This window comes from Drosophila obscura, unplaced genomic scaffold, assembly GCF_018151105.1.
Source record: "Drosophila obscura isolate BZ-5 IFL unplaced genomic scaffold, ASM1815110v1 contig_186, whole genome shotgun sequence".
NCBI classification, from domain to species: domain Eukaryota; kingdom Metazoa; phylum Arthropoda; class Insecta; order Diptera; family Drosophilidae; genus Drosophila; species Drosophila obscura.
The window spans coordinates 5,363,238-5,381,934 of record NW_024542774.1 but is presented as its reverse complement, the minus strand read 5'-3'; the positions used below and the strand labels follow the sequence as shown (position 1 = coordinate 5,381,934).

At 46.9% G+C, this 18,697-nt stretch overlaps 1 protein-coding gene across 4 annotated transcripts; it reads right to left on the bottom strand.

The window, feature by feature from the left end:
- Window positions 1–14,143: 14,143 nt before the first annotated feature.
- LOC111079721 (organic cation transporter protein) lies at window positions 14,144–17,470 on the bottom strand. 4 transcript variants are annotated; one of them, XM_022375628.2, is made up of 4 exons: window positions 17,319–17,470; window positions 15,492–15,952; window positions 15,264–15,407; window positions 14,144–15,202 (listed from the first exon to the last, which is right to left on the bottom strand). In XM_022375628.2, exons 2-4 carry the CDS (start codon window positions 15,920–15,922, stop codon window positions 14,230–14,232), a joined length of 1,548 nt encoding a protein of 515 aa, XP_022231320.2. In that variant the 5' UTR covers window positions 15,923–15,952; window positions 17,319–17,470; the 3' UTR covers window positions 14,144–14,229. The 4 variants fall into 4 exon arrangements, with proteins under 4 accessions (XP_022231320.2, XP_022231322.2, XP_022231324.2 ...); XM_022375630.2 differs by lacking the exon at window positions 17,319–17,470 and adding an exon at window positions 16,158–16,634; XM_022375632.2 differs by lacking the exon at window positions 17,319–17,470 and adding an exon at window positions 16,068–16,087.
- Window positions 17,471–18,697: the final 1,227 nt, after the last annotated feature.

Below are 18,697 nucleotides of genomic sequence, written 5' to 3'. Positions count from 1 at the left end.
CACACAGGAGGGGGCATGGCACGGCTGCCCTTCTCCCAACTGCTCCAACAAATGCATTGCACTGCATTCGATTTGCAATTTCAGATAAAATAGAGCCAGAGCCAGACCCCAGACCCAGAACGTTTGGCATTCGTCCAAACGAATAGATGGAAGTGGAGTGCACCCTGTATGATGTGTCCATTAAATGCGAACAGCGACATCTAGTGTGGAGTGGAGGGAGTAGGTAGGAGTACAGGGGGAGGCCCTCTGCTCTTAGGGTTGCTTTCAATAGATTAATCATTGATCGATTGTGGTACACCTATCTGAAAGTGAAACTCTGAAGCGTGGTCAGAGTATCTCCCATGCGCAGCATACCCTCCATCATACCATATCATACCATACCCTGCGCTGAGAATATTCCCGCCTGGAAATGTTATGTGAACTGAAAATTAACCTTAATTAAATTTGTCATATCTGAGTTGTATAATCAGAAAAAAAAGGCCCTGTCCTGCCCGGACCGCAATCTGTGTATGTGTGTGGGCCAGCGATTGCGATTGCAGCGGGGCGGCGACTACAACTGCCGCTAATGTCACCGACAACATGACAACAAAAAAGTGTTCAAGCCCACAAAAACAAAACCAGCAAACCAACAAAACAAAATCAAAGAAAAAAGAAAAAAGACAAGATCTATGTTAAAGCACAGACGATTAGAATCGTTTTAGCCGACTAAAACACACCTAATTGCTGGACACGCCGCCATCCGTCGGCTAATTGAAAGGCCGCCTCCCTCGCCCGCTACGTCGCTCATTCTTTTAACAGATTCTTTTATTTTTTTTTTTTTTTTTTTTTCAAGGTCCACTTTGACTAATTTGTGTGTGCGCGCACAAACCGCCTTTCTAGATTACTTTATTTGTATTATTTCTGTGTCGCTGTACAAAATAATTTCAGCTTTATTTACCTGTCTTTGGGGTGTGGCGAGAGACCTGCATTTTCTGAACATGCAACATGCGCGACTTTAGCGTAAAATAAATACTGGAAGTGCCACATTTTTATGGGAATCAAATTGGAATTAACTCTTTGAACTTGAAACCTGCACGTGCGGCTCCTAAGGGAATATCAAAGACCAGAAGCAAATAGTGAATGTCATTTCAGTTTGATTGAATGTATTTTTTATTAAACTAATACAACGAATTTGCAAAGGGTTTGTAGCCAATATTTCAAGCATAATTTTCCCTATTTGCCTACGCTTTTGAGGCACTTTTTGTACACTGAAACCCGAGAAAAACATTGAAAACTAATAGATGGCATCGTTTCAAAAAGTTTGCAGTGTGGGCTGCCCGGCAATTGATAGTTTTACCATAAGCTATCGCTGACTCGCTTCCAAAACTATTGCATGAGCCCCAAAAAAAAAAAAAAGATAGAACAAAGGCCAAGCGTCAAGCCTCTGGCACTGCCCATGCGCCTGCCCCTGCCTCTGCCCCTGCAGAAAGCCAAACAAATGCAATCAGCGGAAACGTTTCCTGCAGATCTCTCGTGGACAGCGGGGGCAGTGGATACAGTGGAGGGCGGGCAAGATGCAGTGGGGCGGGGCTGGGGTAGGTTAGGAGGGTGCCAAAGTTTGTGGCATAAACTTTTAATGAGTTCTTTTTATTTGCGATTTGCATGGCCACGCCCACCATTTGTCACACAAATGAAATCTGCTGGAGCAAAATTGCATTAAGTTGCCTCCGCTGCTGCTCTCGTTCCAAAAAGAAGCCCGCCCCCCCATCTCCGATGACATTGCCTACTTTGGAGCCAAACTTTCGGTCAAAGAGTCTCCAAGCCTTGCCTTGCCTTGCCCCGCCCCCATCTCAGCCACATTCCCAGCTCAATGATGGGAGAAAAACAAAAATAACGAAATAAAATAAATAAATATGCCTGAGCGCAAAACTTTTAAATTGAAAATGCGCTTTGAATATTTCAGCATTTTGCGTCTTCGCATTTCCCGATCCTGCTGCCTGCCTGCCGCTTGCTTTGTCTCCTGGCTTCTGCCCCCTGCCTCCCCGTTGCCATCTTGTGCGCCATTGCACTTGCTGCTAACTGTACTTGTGCTCATCTTTGTCTCCATCTGCGCTTCCCTCCGCTGCTCCTCCGCTGCCCCTCCTTACCCAGTGTCAACGTCTGCGAAAGGCGAAAATAATTTGAAATTTTAATTAAAAGTATTTGGGCAAAAGTTGCAGCACTGCCAGCCCAGCGGCTCTGCATTTCTATCACCAGACAAATACGACAAAATCAAAAACACAGAAAAAGATTCAACGCAATCGGAAGCGAAATTGGCAAGCCAGAAAGAGACAGCAAACGGTGCGTCAAGGAGGGAGCGAGACGCGAGAAACTATTTCCGGGCCTGCTTTCAGCCCCTTCACTCGATGGCATTTCAGCTTAAATTTTAATATTGCCGCCTGAGGCACAAATTGTGCACTTGAACATGCTGCGTGGATCTGTGGATGGGATGGGGGAGGGGGATGTGGTTCTGGAGGATGTTTCAATTGTTGCCAATGCGACAAGTGTCCCCCCCCCCCCTACTCATTTCCAATTTGGCCGTTTATGCGCTCTGTCAGATTACGAAGTTTCTTCATGAAAAAGTTTATTTTTTACTACCTACTCTATGAGTATCGGGCATAACTAGTTATGGGTTCCCTTCCGAACAGTTCGAATACCCAATTCGTGAACTCTCCCTTCGCATAAGGTTGAGCGCTTTCTTTTTGTGACCGCCTCCTTCTGTGGGTGGAGTCTTTCGGTGTTTTTTTCGCAAGCTGTAATTAAAGCTTAGGAGCTACAGCCAAAGACATGGGATCTAATAGGTGTCCAGAAGAGTAGAAAACGGGAAGGGGCTGCTTGCCGGGCTGCTGCCGGCGCTCGTCGTATGGAGTGCAACGGGGAAACAAAGAAACTTTATTAATAAAAGTTTTTCCTTTGGTATTTCGCCCAAGTGTTATTAAAAACTTTCATACACACGCAACGCTGCCAGCTCGACACTTACACACACACACATACCCGTGCAGACGTGCAACACACACAGATACTCGAAGACCCACACATGCAGACGCCCAACATATGTCGACGTATGTTGAAAACATTCGAGCGTTAAATTGTGAGGCCCTTTTTATGCATGTGACAATATTTGTTACTTTTATTTATGTTTTAATACCCTAGCTGAAGGTATTATGAATTCAATGAGGTGTTTGAGACGCAGCTCTGATACCCATTTATCCTTTGTTCAAAAGATGCATGAAACAGAAATACCCGGTCGAGCAATAACAACACTTTTTTTCTTCTTTTTTATAATAAAATCCAACCACAAGATACTCATATAAGTTTAAATATATATTCTGCAAGGGTAGCTAAGGCAGCGGCATACAGATTTGTATTCGCTTATTGCTGCCGTTGCTGCTGCTGCTTTGGATTTTGCTTTTATTAATTTCGTTGTCATGGCACACAGTCTTCAAAGTTGTGATGGTGGGTGTCGAATCAGGACCTAATTTGTCGTTGTTTTGAACGCTTCTCACACGTCAATTTGTCAACGCCTAAGAGACAAATTTCCAACGCTCTGCCAGTTTTTAGGTGAACAATTTGCCATTTGAACTTTCCAATGAGTTTTTAATTTATTAAATTGAAAATATAGTAGGAGTGTGCATTCAATATTAAATATTACTTTGCTGCCTTTGTGGTCCTGTCCGCCCAAAAGCAAAGATCACTTTGTGGTCTAAAGCCCAAATCCCCCTCAGCAGCAAGCTCTAAGCCTTGTCTCGCACCAGTCTGGCTGTATCGCTTTTTGCAGTTCTGGTTGTATTTTGAGCTCTCAAACTATTTGCACATTGAGTGCAGTGCTTATTAGCATCGGAAAGAGAATATCTAATGAAGTGCGTCCCGTCCATTAACTGGAGAACGCACTGGGCGCCTTCCCTCTGGGGTTAGTTCCATTAGAGAGGAGGCTGGCTCTGCCAATTTCCATCTCTCTCTGTCTCTCTCTCTCTCTCTCGGTGGCTTTTTAGTTTCACTTGTTTTTTTACGGCACTCACTTAGCTGGACAAACTAAACAACTAATTAAAGTAAACCAAAGGCATTTACACAGAAAATACGTTGACCAGTTGGGCGGAAGCAATAGCTAAGCGCACACACATTCCCATGCAGACATTCAGATACGGATACGGCTACGGATACGGTTACGTACAAAGTGCAGATGCAGATACGGACACATTGGCAGATCCCTGCCTCTGCACCATGAATATGCAAATATGAGGCTGTCATTCAACTCATTTCCATTCTCGTTGTACACTCCTGGCCTTTACTTCAATTGGATGCGTTGTTCATTAATTTGCTGGCTGTCGTAGATGAAGGGGGAATGGTAACGGTGATGATGAGACCTGAAGCCAGAATGCTTGGGCGATGGAAATGCTATCACAGCTGCTGGCCCGACATCGATATGGCAAACGCTTGACTTTGTTGGCTCTTAATTGATTGCAGCCATTTAGGCAGAGCAGAGCTCTCTCCTACCATTCACATTCGTGTGAATCTTTGCACTTGGCTTTGAATTAATTAGTGAGAAGAAACACTCACCCATCCACAGCAGCTGCTGACGAGAGGCACAGAAATGCCTTCGAGAGTCGAATATCACATGGCTTGACATAAAATAAACAGAGAATTATTTAATTTAATTCTTTTTAATTTTGTACATTCGAAATTGTATAGACTTTTCCCTTATCTGACGATAACAAATCTATTGGCTATAGCAGATAATTATAATTAATGCATTTTAATTGATCAAGTAAGGGAATTCCCTTTAAATAATCAGCAAGAGATGCCAGAGAGTCTGCAATTCATTGCGGCAGAAGCTTTAAAACATAAGTGCAGTGGTGGGGCGGTCTCCGACTGCTACACCAATTAAATGGTTATATTTTATTAAAAGAGACACATTGCCTTTGCGTTTGCCATTTGCCGTTTCCCAATTTCCATTGCCATGGCAAATAGATGCTGCGATTTTCGCTCATTTTGCGGTGCAACTGAGCGTATACGCAACGCGGGCTAGACCGGTGGCAGAAGCCACACCTTGGGCTTGGGCAGGTGTCTCGAACGCTGCCGGCGGTTGCCATAACGTTGCAGCTGACGTGGCAGTGGCCTCACACCCATGTCCAAGCCCAAACCCAATCCCGACACCGACACCGAGACGGAGACGGAGACCGAGTCCTGGCGACGCCTTCACTCCAAACAGCCGCAGGACGGTGCAGACAACGCTGCTATTTATTCCGGATTTGTCTACCTTGCCCCTTTTTTATTTATGTTTGGCAGACGCCAATTTTCATGGCGGTCTCTCCGACCCCAAAGCGGACATGCAGTTTGGCAGTGTCTGCCTCCACTGCACTGTGGGTCAAAAGGCGAACATTTTGGCATTTATTTTAAAATTTATTATGGCAAATAAACCTTGTTTATTGAATAGAGTGATGGGCCCTTAATATGTGCCTAGATTTATTCCTGAAGGGTGTAGCTACACGAGTTTAATTTAACTGCTGAAAGAGATCACATATCATCTGTTTGATTCTTTTTTAATAACATCCATTTATGTATATAATTAGACATAAATATTATTATTATCAAGCAATCATTTGCAATCGGACTAAAAATTAAAATTAAAATAATTAATACAGAAACAATTACATTTGTGCTACAATTTTCGACCTTTTACCCATAGTGCATTGGTCCTGCTGGTCGCGTCTTCTGTTGGTTGAGTCAGATCTGGTGGAGAGTCAGATCCCACATCCCTGCGATTTCTGCTGCGGCCATGCGGAAAATAAAAGAAAGCCAAGCACAGGCCGAAGCCCAATCCCAATCCCCAATCCCTAACCCTAACCCTTAACTGTCGTCGTTGCCGTGTGCGGGCTCACCTTTGATTGTCTTAGAGCCGCTTGGCAATGCTGGTCAGACCTCTGGTTGCCCAGTAATGAAATCTGCCCCAAAGCAGGTACGGTACAAAGGTTGGGGAGGGATGATGGGATGGATTGTCGGGCAGCTCTTTGTTTGCTATCTGTACAAAACATTTTTGCTGTAAATATTTTAACTGGAAAATGCTACTGCTACTGCTTCTGCTTATCCTGGCTTTGGCTTTGTTCTGGCTTCTTCTTGTGGGCACAATGGAAGCGTTTCGAAATTGTTGCCACTCAAAGTGCAGGCTGCCACTGCTCCGACTTCTCTTTCTGTCTGTCATTTGGCTAAACGCTTTAAGGAAACTATTTGCTGGCCAAGACTTTTGATTAAAAAACTTTGGCCAGTCAACAGCAAACAAATTCAATAAGCGCCGCTCCGAAAATCAATACAGAAAATCGCCCACAGATGCCAGACTTACTAATCTAAGCCACAAAACACAGCCGCAGAATGCTGCGGCAATGGAGATGCGACTCCGATGGAGTCCGTGTCGGTGTTGGAGTCGGGGATTGTCAGTGGGGGGGAGGCACATAAATTCAAGATGTGGCCATAAGATTTATGACGATTGCGAACGTGAACGTGGAATTTTTGGCGTCTCTGCATAGACAGTGAGAGAGAGAGAGAGAGAAGCGAAAGAAAGCAAAGCGGCATGGCGTGGCGCGCTGGCAACATTTGCGAGCCTCTGGCCTTTGAGCTTTGCTGTGGCTGTGGCTTGGGGTAGCGACAGGGGCCTCAAGATGGCCGGCAATTTACAGTAGGCATATAAAATACACATAAAAATTGAAACTGCTCTTCGGGCCACTCCAAGTCAGCAGACATGGCTGTCCGGCCGGCCGAGGGGGCGTATACTTTACGCATTTTAAGTTTCAATTTCACAGTCGAATTTATGGCCAAGGATGTGAATGTGGCTGTGGCTGATGCGGATGCTGCTGCTGCTGCTTCTGCTGCTGCGGATGCGCCATGGCTATTTTATGGCCACTTCCGCTGACCAAAAGTCTAAGTGATTTCTGACATAAAAGCATTACCTCCAGTCAGATAGAAATTCGCAGAAAAAGAGTGGCAGGAGAATGAATAAATCTTGGGCAATCCTTGGGCTAATGAAGACCCCCAATGATGAAGCTCGGGACGGAGTGCAAATGCTTAAATCAAATTTTTCACTCGCTTATTTATCGGATGCTTAATGAAATCCGGGAAAATATTTTTCCAGGCCATTTCCATGGCCAGCAATCAATTGTCAACGTCATCGCTCGTCGTCTCTCGCTGGCCGAGCCGTGCCGCGTCGAGACGAAGGACCTCCATAATCCTGCTTATTATGCAAAGTAAATGCCACCGACTCCATGGCCCCTTTGCCTGCCGTTGATAATCTTTGGCGATATTTCATTGTCGTCGTCGCCGAGCCTTGTAAATGCGTTAACAGCCCCACAATTCGTCTCCGTCTTCGTCTGCTTGTGCGTCCTTCGCCGACTCCATACCCAACTCCGATTGTGAAATACTTCCGCTTCCGGTTGCCGCTTATGCACTTCCTCTGCTCATTTGTCGCCAGTTTGTATCTCGTATCTCGCGGCCGTATCCTTGGACTTGGACGCAGATTTTACGCTGTTGCCTACATATTTTCATCACATGCAAATTTCCATTTCCATTTCGCAATTGTCCCCGCAGCAGCGTAATTTTACCAATTTCCATAAACTGTTTCAGTTTCAGTTACGACTCCAGCTCAGATTTCTGTGTTATCCCATTTCCTCGCGCTCATATCATGTGTTGATGTGTTTTCACTCACGCTTTGATGGTCGGCCAGTGTCCGGGCGGAAGGGACGAGCACAATTTACATTTGCTGGGCAGACTGCGGCAGGGCAGGACTTTCCCCTTTTCTGCCTCATTTCCATACTAAATGGTTTTTCTCGAAATTGATGAAGTATCAAATTATACGGGGCGGCAGGGGCCGCAGCAGCAGCAGCATTTCGGACACGTTTCATTCTATTTGGGTCTCAGCTGTGCGCCATTATTTAGCTCTGGGAGTGATATGATATTCCCTGGAATATTCCTATTACAGCAATTGCTTTACGCCGCCATAACAAATTCATTTTCGTTTTGCATTTGTGGGCCTGCCTTTGGCTTTCTCTGATATGTGTTTCCTGCAAATCAATTGATAAATTAAAAAATGCTGTTAGCATAATTTTATAGATAGAATCTTGTGCTCAATTTACTACAGGATTCACATCTTATTTGAGTCCCATGTATTTATATTTAAACTAATCGAAAATATCCTCAAAATGAAAGTTTAATATGATTTTTTCTATCCCATTTTCGTATTAAGAAAGAAAGCACAAAACTGATGACACAGCCCTTGATGAGATCCACCGTTAAAAATGTGATTGCATATTGAGCAGCTTCCTCTCTTCGTCTCTGTACCAATCTGCTTCTCAGGAGTCTTCAGGTTTAGTCATTTTTGGCCCGGCATGGGAATGACTTCATTTAGAGCTCCTCCGACCGACCGACCGACCACCTTGCCATGCAAATTCGCAACTGATTTTGCGTCCAAAATCACATTGTCATGGGAGGGAGGGAAGGAAAGGAAAAAGCGGCGACGTATGGAAAATGCAAAAGCGATTTAAAAACTCTAAAATTAAGCCATCATAAGGTTTAACAGCCGGCCATTGCCATCAAGCTGGAGTACAAGGTGGTAGAACCCACAGCGATGCTTCACACAACAACAAAAAAAAAGAGAAAAAAAAAAGGAACGAAGGAAAGGCAGAGGAAAGGCAAGGAAAGGCAGAAATGAAAGGAGTCGAAACGAAATAAGTGCAGTGCAATGTCATTAAAGTAGACAAGCAGACAATGAGGAGGAGCATCAGGGACCAGGACGTTGGGAACGTCGTTGGGCTATGACCAACATAAAATCACAACACCGAGCAGATAGGAGAGACATTCGAATGTGTGGATTGGCGTTCTCGTCCTGGGCGCTTATCGGACCACGTTGTGTGCCCTCACAGTGTGACTACTCCCTCTTTATCCTCTCTCTCTCTCTCTCTCTCTCTCTCTGTGTGTGTGTGTGTGTATGCCCCTTTTGCGTTACGTATACGTGGAGCTGTAATCTGTGCTTATAAAATGGCAAATGGCAGGGCTGCAGAGGGTTTTTAATTGTCTCTGCCGGATGGCCAGCCTTGAATGCTTCAGGCTGGAGAGCTCTTCCCCCTCACACACGGAATGGCCAACGACTTTGTGGAACTGTTGGCAGGGACAGGGGAAAACATTTGGGAGACAAAATACTCGTAGGGTTTGTAGCCTTTGGTTTTTTAATTAAAGCCCTCTCGTAATATTATGTTAATGTGTGTGGCGGCTCCCGGACACTGGCACTGACTACGCATCTGCCAGAGAGCCCTCGTCAACTCTTTGGCCAAACCAATTGCTGGACGAGATTGAAGTGCCAGCTAGAAAGTTATAAAAAGTAATTGGCTGGCAGTCATTCCACCAGGTTTGGCCATTCCTGCTCGTCCGAATGCAAATTGAGTGCGCTATCAGCAACTGTCGCTGTCCCTGTCACTGTCCCTGTCGCTGTCCTGTCCTCCTGCCTCTGACCTGGCCCGTTCCCCCCACCACAACTAGCACAACAGCGGGAGTAACAGTATTAACGTGGCTCACCTGTTTTGGCCCTACCAGGCTACACAGTGTGCCCTTTTTCGGTCGCTATCTCTACCTTTCGCCCTCTGTCCCTGTTTCTCTGTGATGTCGGCAGATTTAGCGCACGTAGCACAATTTAATAATGCCGCCAATTGTCATATTTGTGCAACGTAAATGGCTCGCCATGCAACGGATCTGGCCGCAGTTCGTGTAGATCTGCCACAAATTGCTGCAATTACATTTTGGGCAGCACATGCAGCTACAGCGGGACTTCACAATTAAAAGTTACGTGCAGCGGCATTGGTAGTGCCGTCCAGGAGGTCTATAAAGATGTAGTTTGCCGATAACTAGCTGACGAGTCTGGCAGTCCTGGGCGCTCAAAAAACACCAAAGGATGTGACGTTTCGTGTTCCGTTCTGATGATGGGCAGATGGGCAGAGAGCCGAAATTGTAACAAATTATCGAAACTTTCACCATACAAAATAGTGAAAATTCAATACCCTTCGGTAAATGCTCAAGATAAATACATACATATATATTTACATATTTACATATGAATGTACATATGTACATATTTACAAATGAATGCATGTTCATAGTTACTACTTTTTTTATTGTCATAGCAGTTATATTTACAGCTGGTGAATTGTTATTGTAATTTGTTTTCCCTTTTTGCAGTCGGTCAGAGAGGCAGCGAGCTAACAGCGAAAGATCACACAAAAGTGTTGATGATCGGTCGCTGTTAGCACTGTTAACAGAGGAAGATAAAATTCTCTGCAGCTGGTACAGGGGCATGTTAAGTAAGCAGCGAGCTAACAGCCCACACACTTTCGTTCTCGTTATTTGGAAAATTATTGAAAATATTAATTTTATTGAGCTTTTTGCTGGGTTTTCTGATTTTGATATGTTACTTTATTCCGTCTTTAATTTATTCTGGTAATAATATAGTAAGTTATCATAAGATCTAAGTTTATTATCGATCCTATGCGATACGTAATTTCGATACGTTGCATTTGAGACATCCTGTAATGCATCGCACAGCCTCCGCCCGTTCGAACGAACCACTCCTTGGACAGTCAGTCAGCTAGTCAGCCGCTCAGTCATCCATTACTCGACGATTCAATGCGTTTTTATTGGAAATTTTTATTCACGTCGCGACGTTCCCCCAGCGCGCACGCCCGCTATTCAGCCATCCAGCCATCCAGCCAGGCTGTCTGTCATATCAATTGTCAATTTTAATTGCTGGCAGTTGTCATAACTCGGTTGTTAATTTTACAACTGTTTGGATCTGTCCGTGGAGCCGTTTGATAGCGCCCACGACACATTTTGTGTTGCTTTTTGTGTTTTTTTCTTCTTCTTTTCCTTTTTTTTATATTTATGGTTATATAACAGAAAAGTTGGCATGGATGGGGCTGAAGCTGGTGCTGGTGCCCGGGCTGTGGCTGTGGCTGTGCCTGTGGTAACCATATTCGATGACGGGACTAGCTCCTAGCTGCTTAATATGCAACTTGCAGCCATATTGAATCATCTGAGAGGCCGGCCGCCCGGGGTTTCTGTCATTAATGAGTTTGCAGCTCGAGCTGCGGCTGTGGCTGCGGCTAGAGATGGGAATCCAGATGAAGTCGAGGCCTGGTTCATGCTGATAAGGCTGAGTCACAGTCACGTAGATATGATTTGAAAGAAATCATACATTAAATCGTTTGACTGGACGGCACGTTTAATTGCGGCCGATAAGGTGTTCCATGGAAATCCTCTTCGGCACTGCGACTGCGACTGGCGACTGGTGACTGTGACTGAGGCCAGAAGCCAGAAGCAAGAGCAAGAGCATGGCCCCTCCTAAAGCCGCAATTAGTCAAACGAATTTGTAGCGCCCGGGCTGAGGAATTAATCAGAAGTGGGACGGGACCGGGTACCCCATAGTCCCATCGCATTCGTCGACACACTTAAAATGCAAAATGCGTGCGCTAAATTACGGCGAATTCTGAGCCACAAAAGCCTAGACATTTTTCAGCATGTAAAGAGGGCCGCCGCTCTCCTTTGCGGCCTCCAGTTCGCCAGTTCGCCAGCTCACCAGTTTTCCAGTGCTTCGGACAAAAGTCGCTGTGTGTCGTTGTCCAAGTAAAAGTTCCAGAGCTGATGATGACGACTCGTTTTGGCATCGTGCTCGTTGGCGCGTCTACATTTGAATACTAATTGCATTTTGCTGCTGCTTTATAGCCCCGCCAATCTCCAGCGGCTCTCATCCCGCTGTTGGGGCTGTTGGAGCTTGCGGTAAAAATGATAAACAACAAAGCGCGTCATTTTGACATTTGTCTGTTTTATGCGCCCACGTCTGGCCACCACGTTGTGCCGCATTGCCACAGACCGAAGACGGTACAGACAGCCCCAGCGACGCGACGGAGTCACAGCTAGAGATACTCCCACGATTCAGCCTCATCCTCAAGCTGCAGCTCTTGCTGCTCCTCGGTAATCGCAAATGGATATGCGGCTTAGATAATGATCGGCCAAGCAGAGAGAGCCTCTTCTCGTCTCGTCTCGCCTCGCCTCGCCTCGGATCTTGTCGGTTGGCTTCTTTTGAACCTAAATGGGGTCTGTTGCCCGTCTGCGGTTGCCAAAATGTTGCTGCTTTGTGCCTTTTTGAGTCTCGGTTTTTTTCCTTTTTCCTTTTGCCTTTTGCCTTTTCCACTCTGCCCAAGTGGCAGCTTTTTTCCTTTGCCTAATCCTCAAAGCTATGGCCACGAGCATGAGCTGACTGGCACAACCATTTGCTCATAATTTAAATCGGTAATTATCATCTGTGCAACCGGACACACTTTCCCATCTCTTGAACTCCGTTTTGTTGCCTCATAATGTTGGCTAATTGATGTGCCACGAGCAGCACTGGATTTTATATTGTTTGCCATAGAGTAAGTGAGGAAAGGACTAAGTTTAACGGTCCTTCAAGCAGTGTATATGGCTGCTGCGGTGTCGCAGTTTTCCTGTATTTAATGCCCAAACGATTTATTTGTATGCGCGCGTATCTACAAATCGTTTTGGATGTGATGCGAAGGAGGATCCGGAGCAGAGGGGGCGCCCAATGAATAATTAACAGGGCACACAACATTGAAGCGCGGCACTTGTAATTCATTAAACAACAGCGAACATCTACAGGAGGCGGCATCGTCGAGCTGCAAAAATGTCTGGTAATTATCACTAAGACGCGCCGCCGCTGATTAAGTATGCGACGCCGGCAGCGGCAGTCGTCGGGTCTGTTGGCTTCAGTTGGTTTCGTGGAGGGGGGATATTGCAGGGGAAGACAACTCCTCGAATTCTGACAGTTTTCGTACGTCTGACATGACAAGCTGCCAAGCGCTGAAGACGCTAAAAACTCGCCCCACTCCGAGTTCGAGTCCGAGTCCCGTGTCAGAGTCCAGAGTCCGAATCTGATTGAGTGAGCCGCCGGCTCCACTGCAACAGCAACTGCAACTGCAACAGCAGCTTCAGGCTGAGTGGCGATGGAACATCGAAGGATGAGAGCCGCTGCATGTAGCCAAGTGCCGAATGGACTGGACTGGACTGGACTGACTGGACGACTGGTCGACTGGTTGACTGGTTGACTGGCGACTCTGGTCTGCTGACATTTGACTGGGAATCAGCGGACAGGGCCTGGTTGCAGTGCCTGCACCGAGTGTTGCATATAAATGAGGCGTGCCCAATGTTGACAATGAATATTAACCTTGAGTGGTGCCTTTTGTCAGCCGGTTTACGCGCTCTTGTCAAGGTCAGGCCAGCAGCTCCAGGGAGATGGGTAGATGGTGCGATGAGATGGTCCGCGATAATTGTTATGGACATCAGCGGAAAGTGACCTAATGGATGCGCCCTTTCATCGGCTTTGAGTGTGTCGTTCAGTGACATTCCCATCCCAATGAATTGGTGTCTTAAATCCAATGTTTATGGGGTTATTCAACCCTAAATTCTATATATATTTGCCCAATTATTTGGGGTCCAGTATCCAGGATATCACTGGCTTGAAATATCTAGAAGTATGTATCCCATACATGGACTGTCTGCACGTGTTATCGATGGGCTCACATGCAAAGTTCCCATTTAGCTGCCCGTTACCTTTGGCCAAAAGTGGAATTGGAGGCTGGTTTCTTTTCTTTTTTTTTTTGCTGCACCAACCACGACATTAAAAACAAAAACAAAAACCAAAAAACGCCAGTCAGTCGCAGAGGAGATCGCATTAACAGTCGCCAGTTAGCAGTGCCGTGGAGTACCGAATTCGGGCTGCTAACCCAGTTTTAATAATCACGAAATGGAAGTTATTTTACGGTAATTACCTTTTGCATTTTGCTAGATTTTTCAATTTTTTTTTTTCTCTTCTGTTTGTTGTTGTTTTTATTTTTATTTTTGTTTTGTTTTGTTTTTGGTTGAACAGCAAACACGAAAGGCTTTGAGGTGTCTCTGCCTGTGCCTCTGGTTCTGCCGCTGACTTTGTCTATAACGAGGCACTTGCAATGGGGCTGGGGAATTGGGACTGTGACTGTGACTGGGGACTGGGCTTGGGAGCAGCGGCACTTAACTCTGACTGACATATCAAATTCCACAAATCTTTTAATTCAAATGAAATTTATTAATTTTTGAGCGCAGTTAAACGGTATTTGTGTAGAGATTTTGCACTGAGAGAAATGCCTAGGTTTAGGTCTGGGCTTTTTGCGACTTGCGGCCAAAGTTTTCGCCATCCTCCAGTGTCTCCGGCAGTGGCGTGCCCCGCGTCTCCGGCAACACGATCGTCCCCAGCATGGCCAGCACGGAGGCGACGCCAAAGATGAGGGGCGTTATCCAAGACCCATAGACATCCAACTCATTGATCATGGGGGCCAAAAGGCCGCCGATGCGGCCCACCATCGAGCAGAGGCCCATGCCGTTCGATCGCACCACGGTCGGGAAGAGCTCGGCCCCGTACAGGTAAACGTTCGGAAAGGTAATGGAGGCCCCGAAGAGACCCACCGTGGCGCAGGACACCTGCACTATCTCGCTGGACTTGTACAGGAAGACGAGCAGCAGCAGCCCGATGGCACTCAGTCCATTGGACAGCATCATTGTCAACTTGCGGCCCAGGTACTTGGTCAGCACCACGCAGAGCAGCGTGCCGGGTATGCCCAGGAGGGCGGCGATCAGCACATTGAGGAAGATGTCGCCGCCCAGCTTGGCTATGTACTGGGCCGTGCCGTAGTACACCATGCACACCACCAGCCAATCGTTGGCCATGGCAATCGTCTTCAGCCGCATGTAGGGCGTTCGGAACAGGTCCGTTACGTTGCCCTTCTTGGCCGGCTGCCTGCTGGCGAGTACCGCGTAGGCGGCCTCCATTTCCGCCTTAATGGTATCGGTGGGCGCTCGATTGTGCCTGGCAATCCGCTCCAGAATCTTGACGCTCTTGTCCACACGGCCCGTGGTGAAGAGCCAGCGCGGCGACTCGGGCACCAGCCATATGTAGATCACAAATACCACCGAGAATATCGTCACGCTGAACTGGAACCAGCGCCATTCCCGTATGTAGTAGGCGAACAGCGATAGCGAGGCGTGCCCGATGTTGAAGGGGATCTGATAGAGGATGCCGATCAGCTCCCGCTTCTTGGGGCCGATGATCTCCATGAGCAGCACAAAGCTAAAGCGGATAATCGATGAGGATGAGGATGAATGGTTAAGCAAGTGATGGAAGAACCCACCTGACGGTCATGGTGCCGCCGGTGGCCACGGCAACCAGAAACCGGAACAAGCAGTAGAACCAATACCACTTCGAAAGGCAGACAATCAGTCCCGTGATCAGCTGCATGAAACAGCAGAGAAGAAACGCCGGCCGCCTGCCCCAACTGTGAACGGGAGATTACATTATATTCCATACTGCATACCAATTCCGATTCTGATTCCGATTCCCGGATGTTTAATATGCTCACCGATCCGCTATCATGCCGAAAGACATGCCCCCGATCATGATGCCGAGCATCACGATGGACTGGGAGAGGCTGGCCAGCGACTTGTCCTTACAGATGAGATTCCACTCGGTGATGATTGTCGTCTTGAAGAGGCTGGTGTCGAACTCCGTCTGGTTGCAGTCCTTGCTGCACGGATCCGTCACATTCTCGGTGAGGCACTTCAGGGGCGTGGGGGCGGCCAGGAATATGTGGGCGAGAGTGTGCCATCCAGTGCCGAATTTGCAGAGCACGACAATCAGGAAAAAGAACAGCTGATAGCGGCGAAAGTCGCCGATTTGCGAGATGATCGGATCCTTGGTCTTCTCCACCGGACGGGGCTCATATTTTGGCTTTGGCTTTGGCTGCGGCTGAGGTGTCGTCTCCTTGGGCTTGTCCTTGGTTTTGTCCGCCATCGTGGCGGGGAAAGTGTCTCTGGTGTCTTGCTGAATAAACAAAAAATAAATACTCGTTTTATTGTGACAGTTTCTGTCAGTGTAGAACAACTAAACCGAACCGAAACTGCAGTGTGCTCTTTTCTGACAGTGTAGGCCAACCTACGTTGTCGACTCAATCGAATCGATTGCCGGGTGGGTGGGAATGGGGATGGGGAACTGGTGTTGTCGGTGGGAGACTTTCTCAAATATTTACTGGCTCTAGCACAAATTGGTCATATCGAGCGGTGCTGGACGTGAACGTGAACGTGGACGTGGTTGTGTCGTGGCCGGGCTCACCGTAGACTGGCGTGAAAATGTGGAGCCACCAGTAAATGGCGATTTCATATTGCGGTACCAAAGAACCGAACCGGTTTTGGGAGAGCGCGAGGCTTGCAGCCCACTCGACCGCCGCATGGACAGAGCTACAGAGCTGCAGAGCATTAGAGAAGCAGATCACTGGGGCACCACAGAGCAGCAGCAGCACCAGAATCAGCAGCATCCAACGTGACAAGTGGAAGGAAGCCACAGCGGAACAGAGGAGCATTAGCATCTGCAGCAAAGTGTCTGCCAACTGGCATTTAGGAATAGGAGTAATCTCTGCCTCGTCTCCAGCTTCAGCTTCAGCGGCAGCTTCAGCAGCATCAGCCAGCAGCTTCAGTACCAACTTTAGCTCCATTGCCAATTGTCAGCGAAAAGGCCAAGAGGCTGGGGCCAAACTTTTACTCTTTAAGTAGGTAAATGAAGTCTGTTGCTTCATTAATTGGGGGAAGGTGCGCCCCGGGACCAGGCCAGACCCAGACCAGGCCAGGCCAGATACTCGGATCTAGCTGGCAGATTAAGCCATTGTCTGCTGGCAGATAGCGGGCCCAAAAACCCTGAGTCCCAGTTAACCATTAAGATGGCTTAATTAAGGAAACACTGCCACAGCACAACTGCCAGTGAAAGTTGCCCAGAGAGACCAGCGGAGAGAGACAAAGAAGCACGGAGAGAGAGAGAGAGCAAGAGAGAGAGAGAAAGAGAGTTGGAGACTGAGATTTGTCGCCATACACATAACAAGTTCCCACGGCCAACGGCAACCTGTCTGGCGGAGTCTGTCTCTTTGCGCAATCATCAGCCGGCTGGCTGGCTGGCTGGTGGCTGGCAAAATGTCACAACAATTGCAAATAAATTATATATGCAAATTGGCTGGCCAATCAATGGCCTCAAACACACGCTCTCTGCATTATAATGCGATCGCAGCATGATCGATCTGGCCTGGCCATACAGTGCCACAGCCAAAAATCATGATCAGCAAAAAGGGGTTGCCGAGATGGCAAAGATTTGCAGTGGGATGCATTGCATGAGCATTCCTTTGGCTTTATATATAACCACTCACCTCTCTCTCTCTCTCTCTCTGGCGTCTGTCTTTCTTTCCACTGCTATGCCGATGAAATTATTGTGTAGATGCTCCACAATTCTTTAGGGGCTTGTCCGGCTATTACACAATAATTTTGTATACTACTGAACTACGGTGTTGACAGCCTCAGTGCCTCACAATCAATGATGGGGGGAGCAACTGACGGGTCCAAGTCTGCTATTAGACACTCGTAACATGTACTTTAGTCTTCCCTGATAAGGCGGCAGCCGCTGCTTCGACAAGCAAACTGATAATCACTGACTTATTCCACAGCAGCTCTGAGGCAAGATGCCACCACATCTCGCACATATGTAGATAGATAGATAGATAGATAGTTAGATGGGCTTGAATCTGTGAAATGTTTCCACACGGCAAATCGTTGTTATCTTATCTGATAGATACATCTCTCATGGGATCTCTCATATAATATTTAGCAGCTTCTGTCACGATCATTTAAGTAAACAATGAACACAAATAGAAATCGATTTTCAAGAGCAGCGAACAGCGAGAGCACGCCACAGAAATTAGAAGCGGATAAAACCGCAGTCGCATCATTTGAACACGTGTTTGGCAAATACAATACCGCAAGTAAACATTCAACTCTGTTTATATGAAAAACAAGTCAGATGGATATAAAAACAAAGTGGAGCGGCGATGTGAATGATTTGACAAGAGCGTGGGGACCCAGAGGGGCCAGAACTAAGCGCTATCTGCTTGGCATTGACGCTTTACACCTTTTGTGAGTGGGAGATGCCATCATTAGGCCTAGCCGCAGACTAAAGACTAGCTCTAATGCATCAGCAGCACTCTCTGAACTAAAAATCAGCATCCATAGAGCAAAAGCTCCAATAAATCCCCATGGCTTTGGCGAAACAACCACGGAAGAGATTTTGATTGAGCTAAAACTGTGAAACAGAGCCAAATGCCATCAACGTGGCCTGAACTGATATGCAGTGCAACCACGAGTTGTAAATCCCAGTAAATTGGTGCATTTAATATTAGTATTCACATTTTGGTATGCACTCTGTCAAGTGGCAGTGCTAAGCCGATTTCAGTGCCCTGCTGAATGTGTCGAGTGGGGGGAGTATTTACGGTACTGGCATGCTCCAATTAGCACACAAAAGGATTACATGGAAATGCCAAAAATGTGCTGCTGCAAAGTCAAAAAATGTTTTCGGACAGCTTTTGCGGCTTTCTGCCGTAATTGCGGGCCAGCACATAGTCGAGTGGAATGGACTTGAACGTGGGTCCCCACTGGACAGCCTCTTTGGTGGGGGTTGGGGCTGGCATTGAAAATCCACTTGGGTGTGGGGCGCAAAACAAATCAAGCAACGAGCATTTAATTTCAACTGCTCTCT

Coding starts and splice junctions, on each gene's coding strand:
- LOC111079721 (XM_022375630.2), bottom strand. CDS start 16,619: ATGGAGCTAAAGTTGGTACTGAAGCTGCTGGCTGATGCTGCTGAAGCT. Junction 15,408..15,491: donor TTCGGCATGATAGCGGATCG/GTGAGCATATTA, acceptor TCCCGTTCACAG/TTGGGGCAGGCGGCCGGCGT. Junction 15,203..15,263: donor GGCGGCACCATGACCGTCAG/GTGGGTTCTTCC, acceptor TATCCGCTTTAG/CTTTGTGCTGCTCATGGAGA.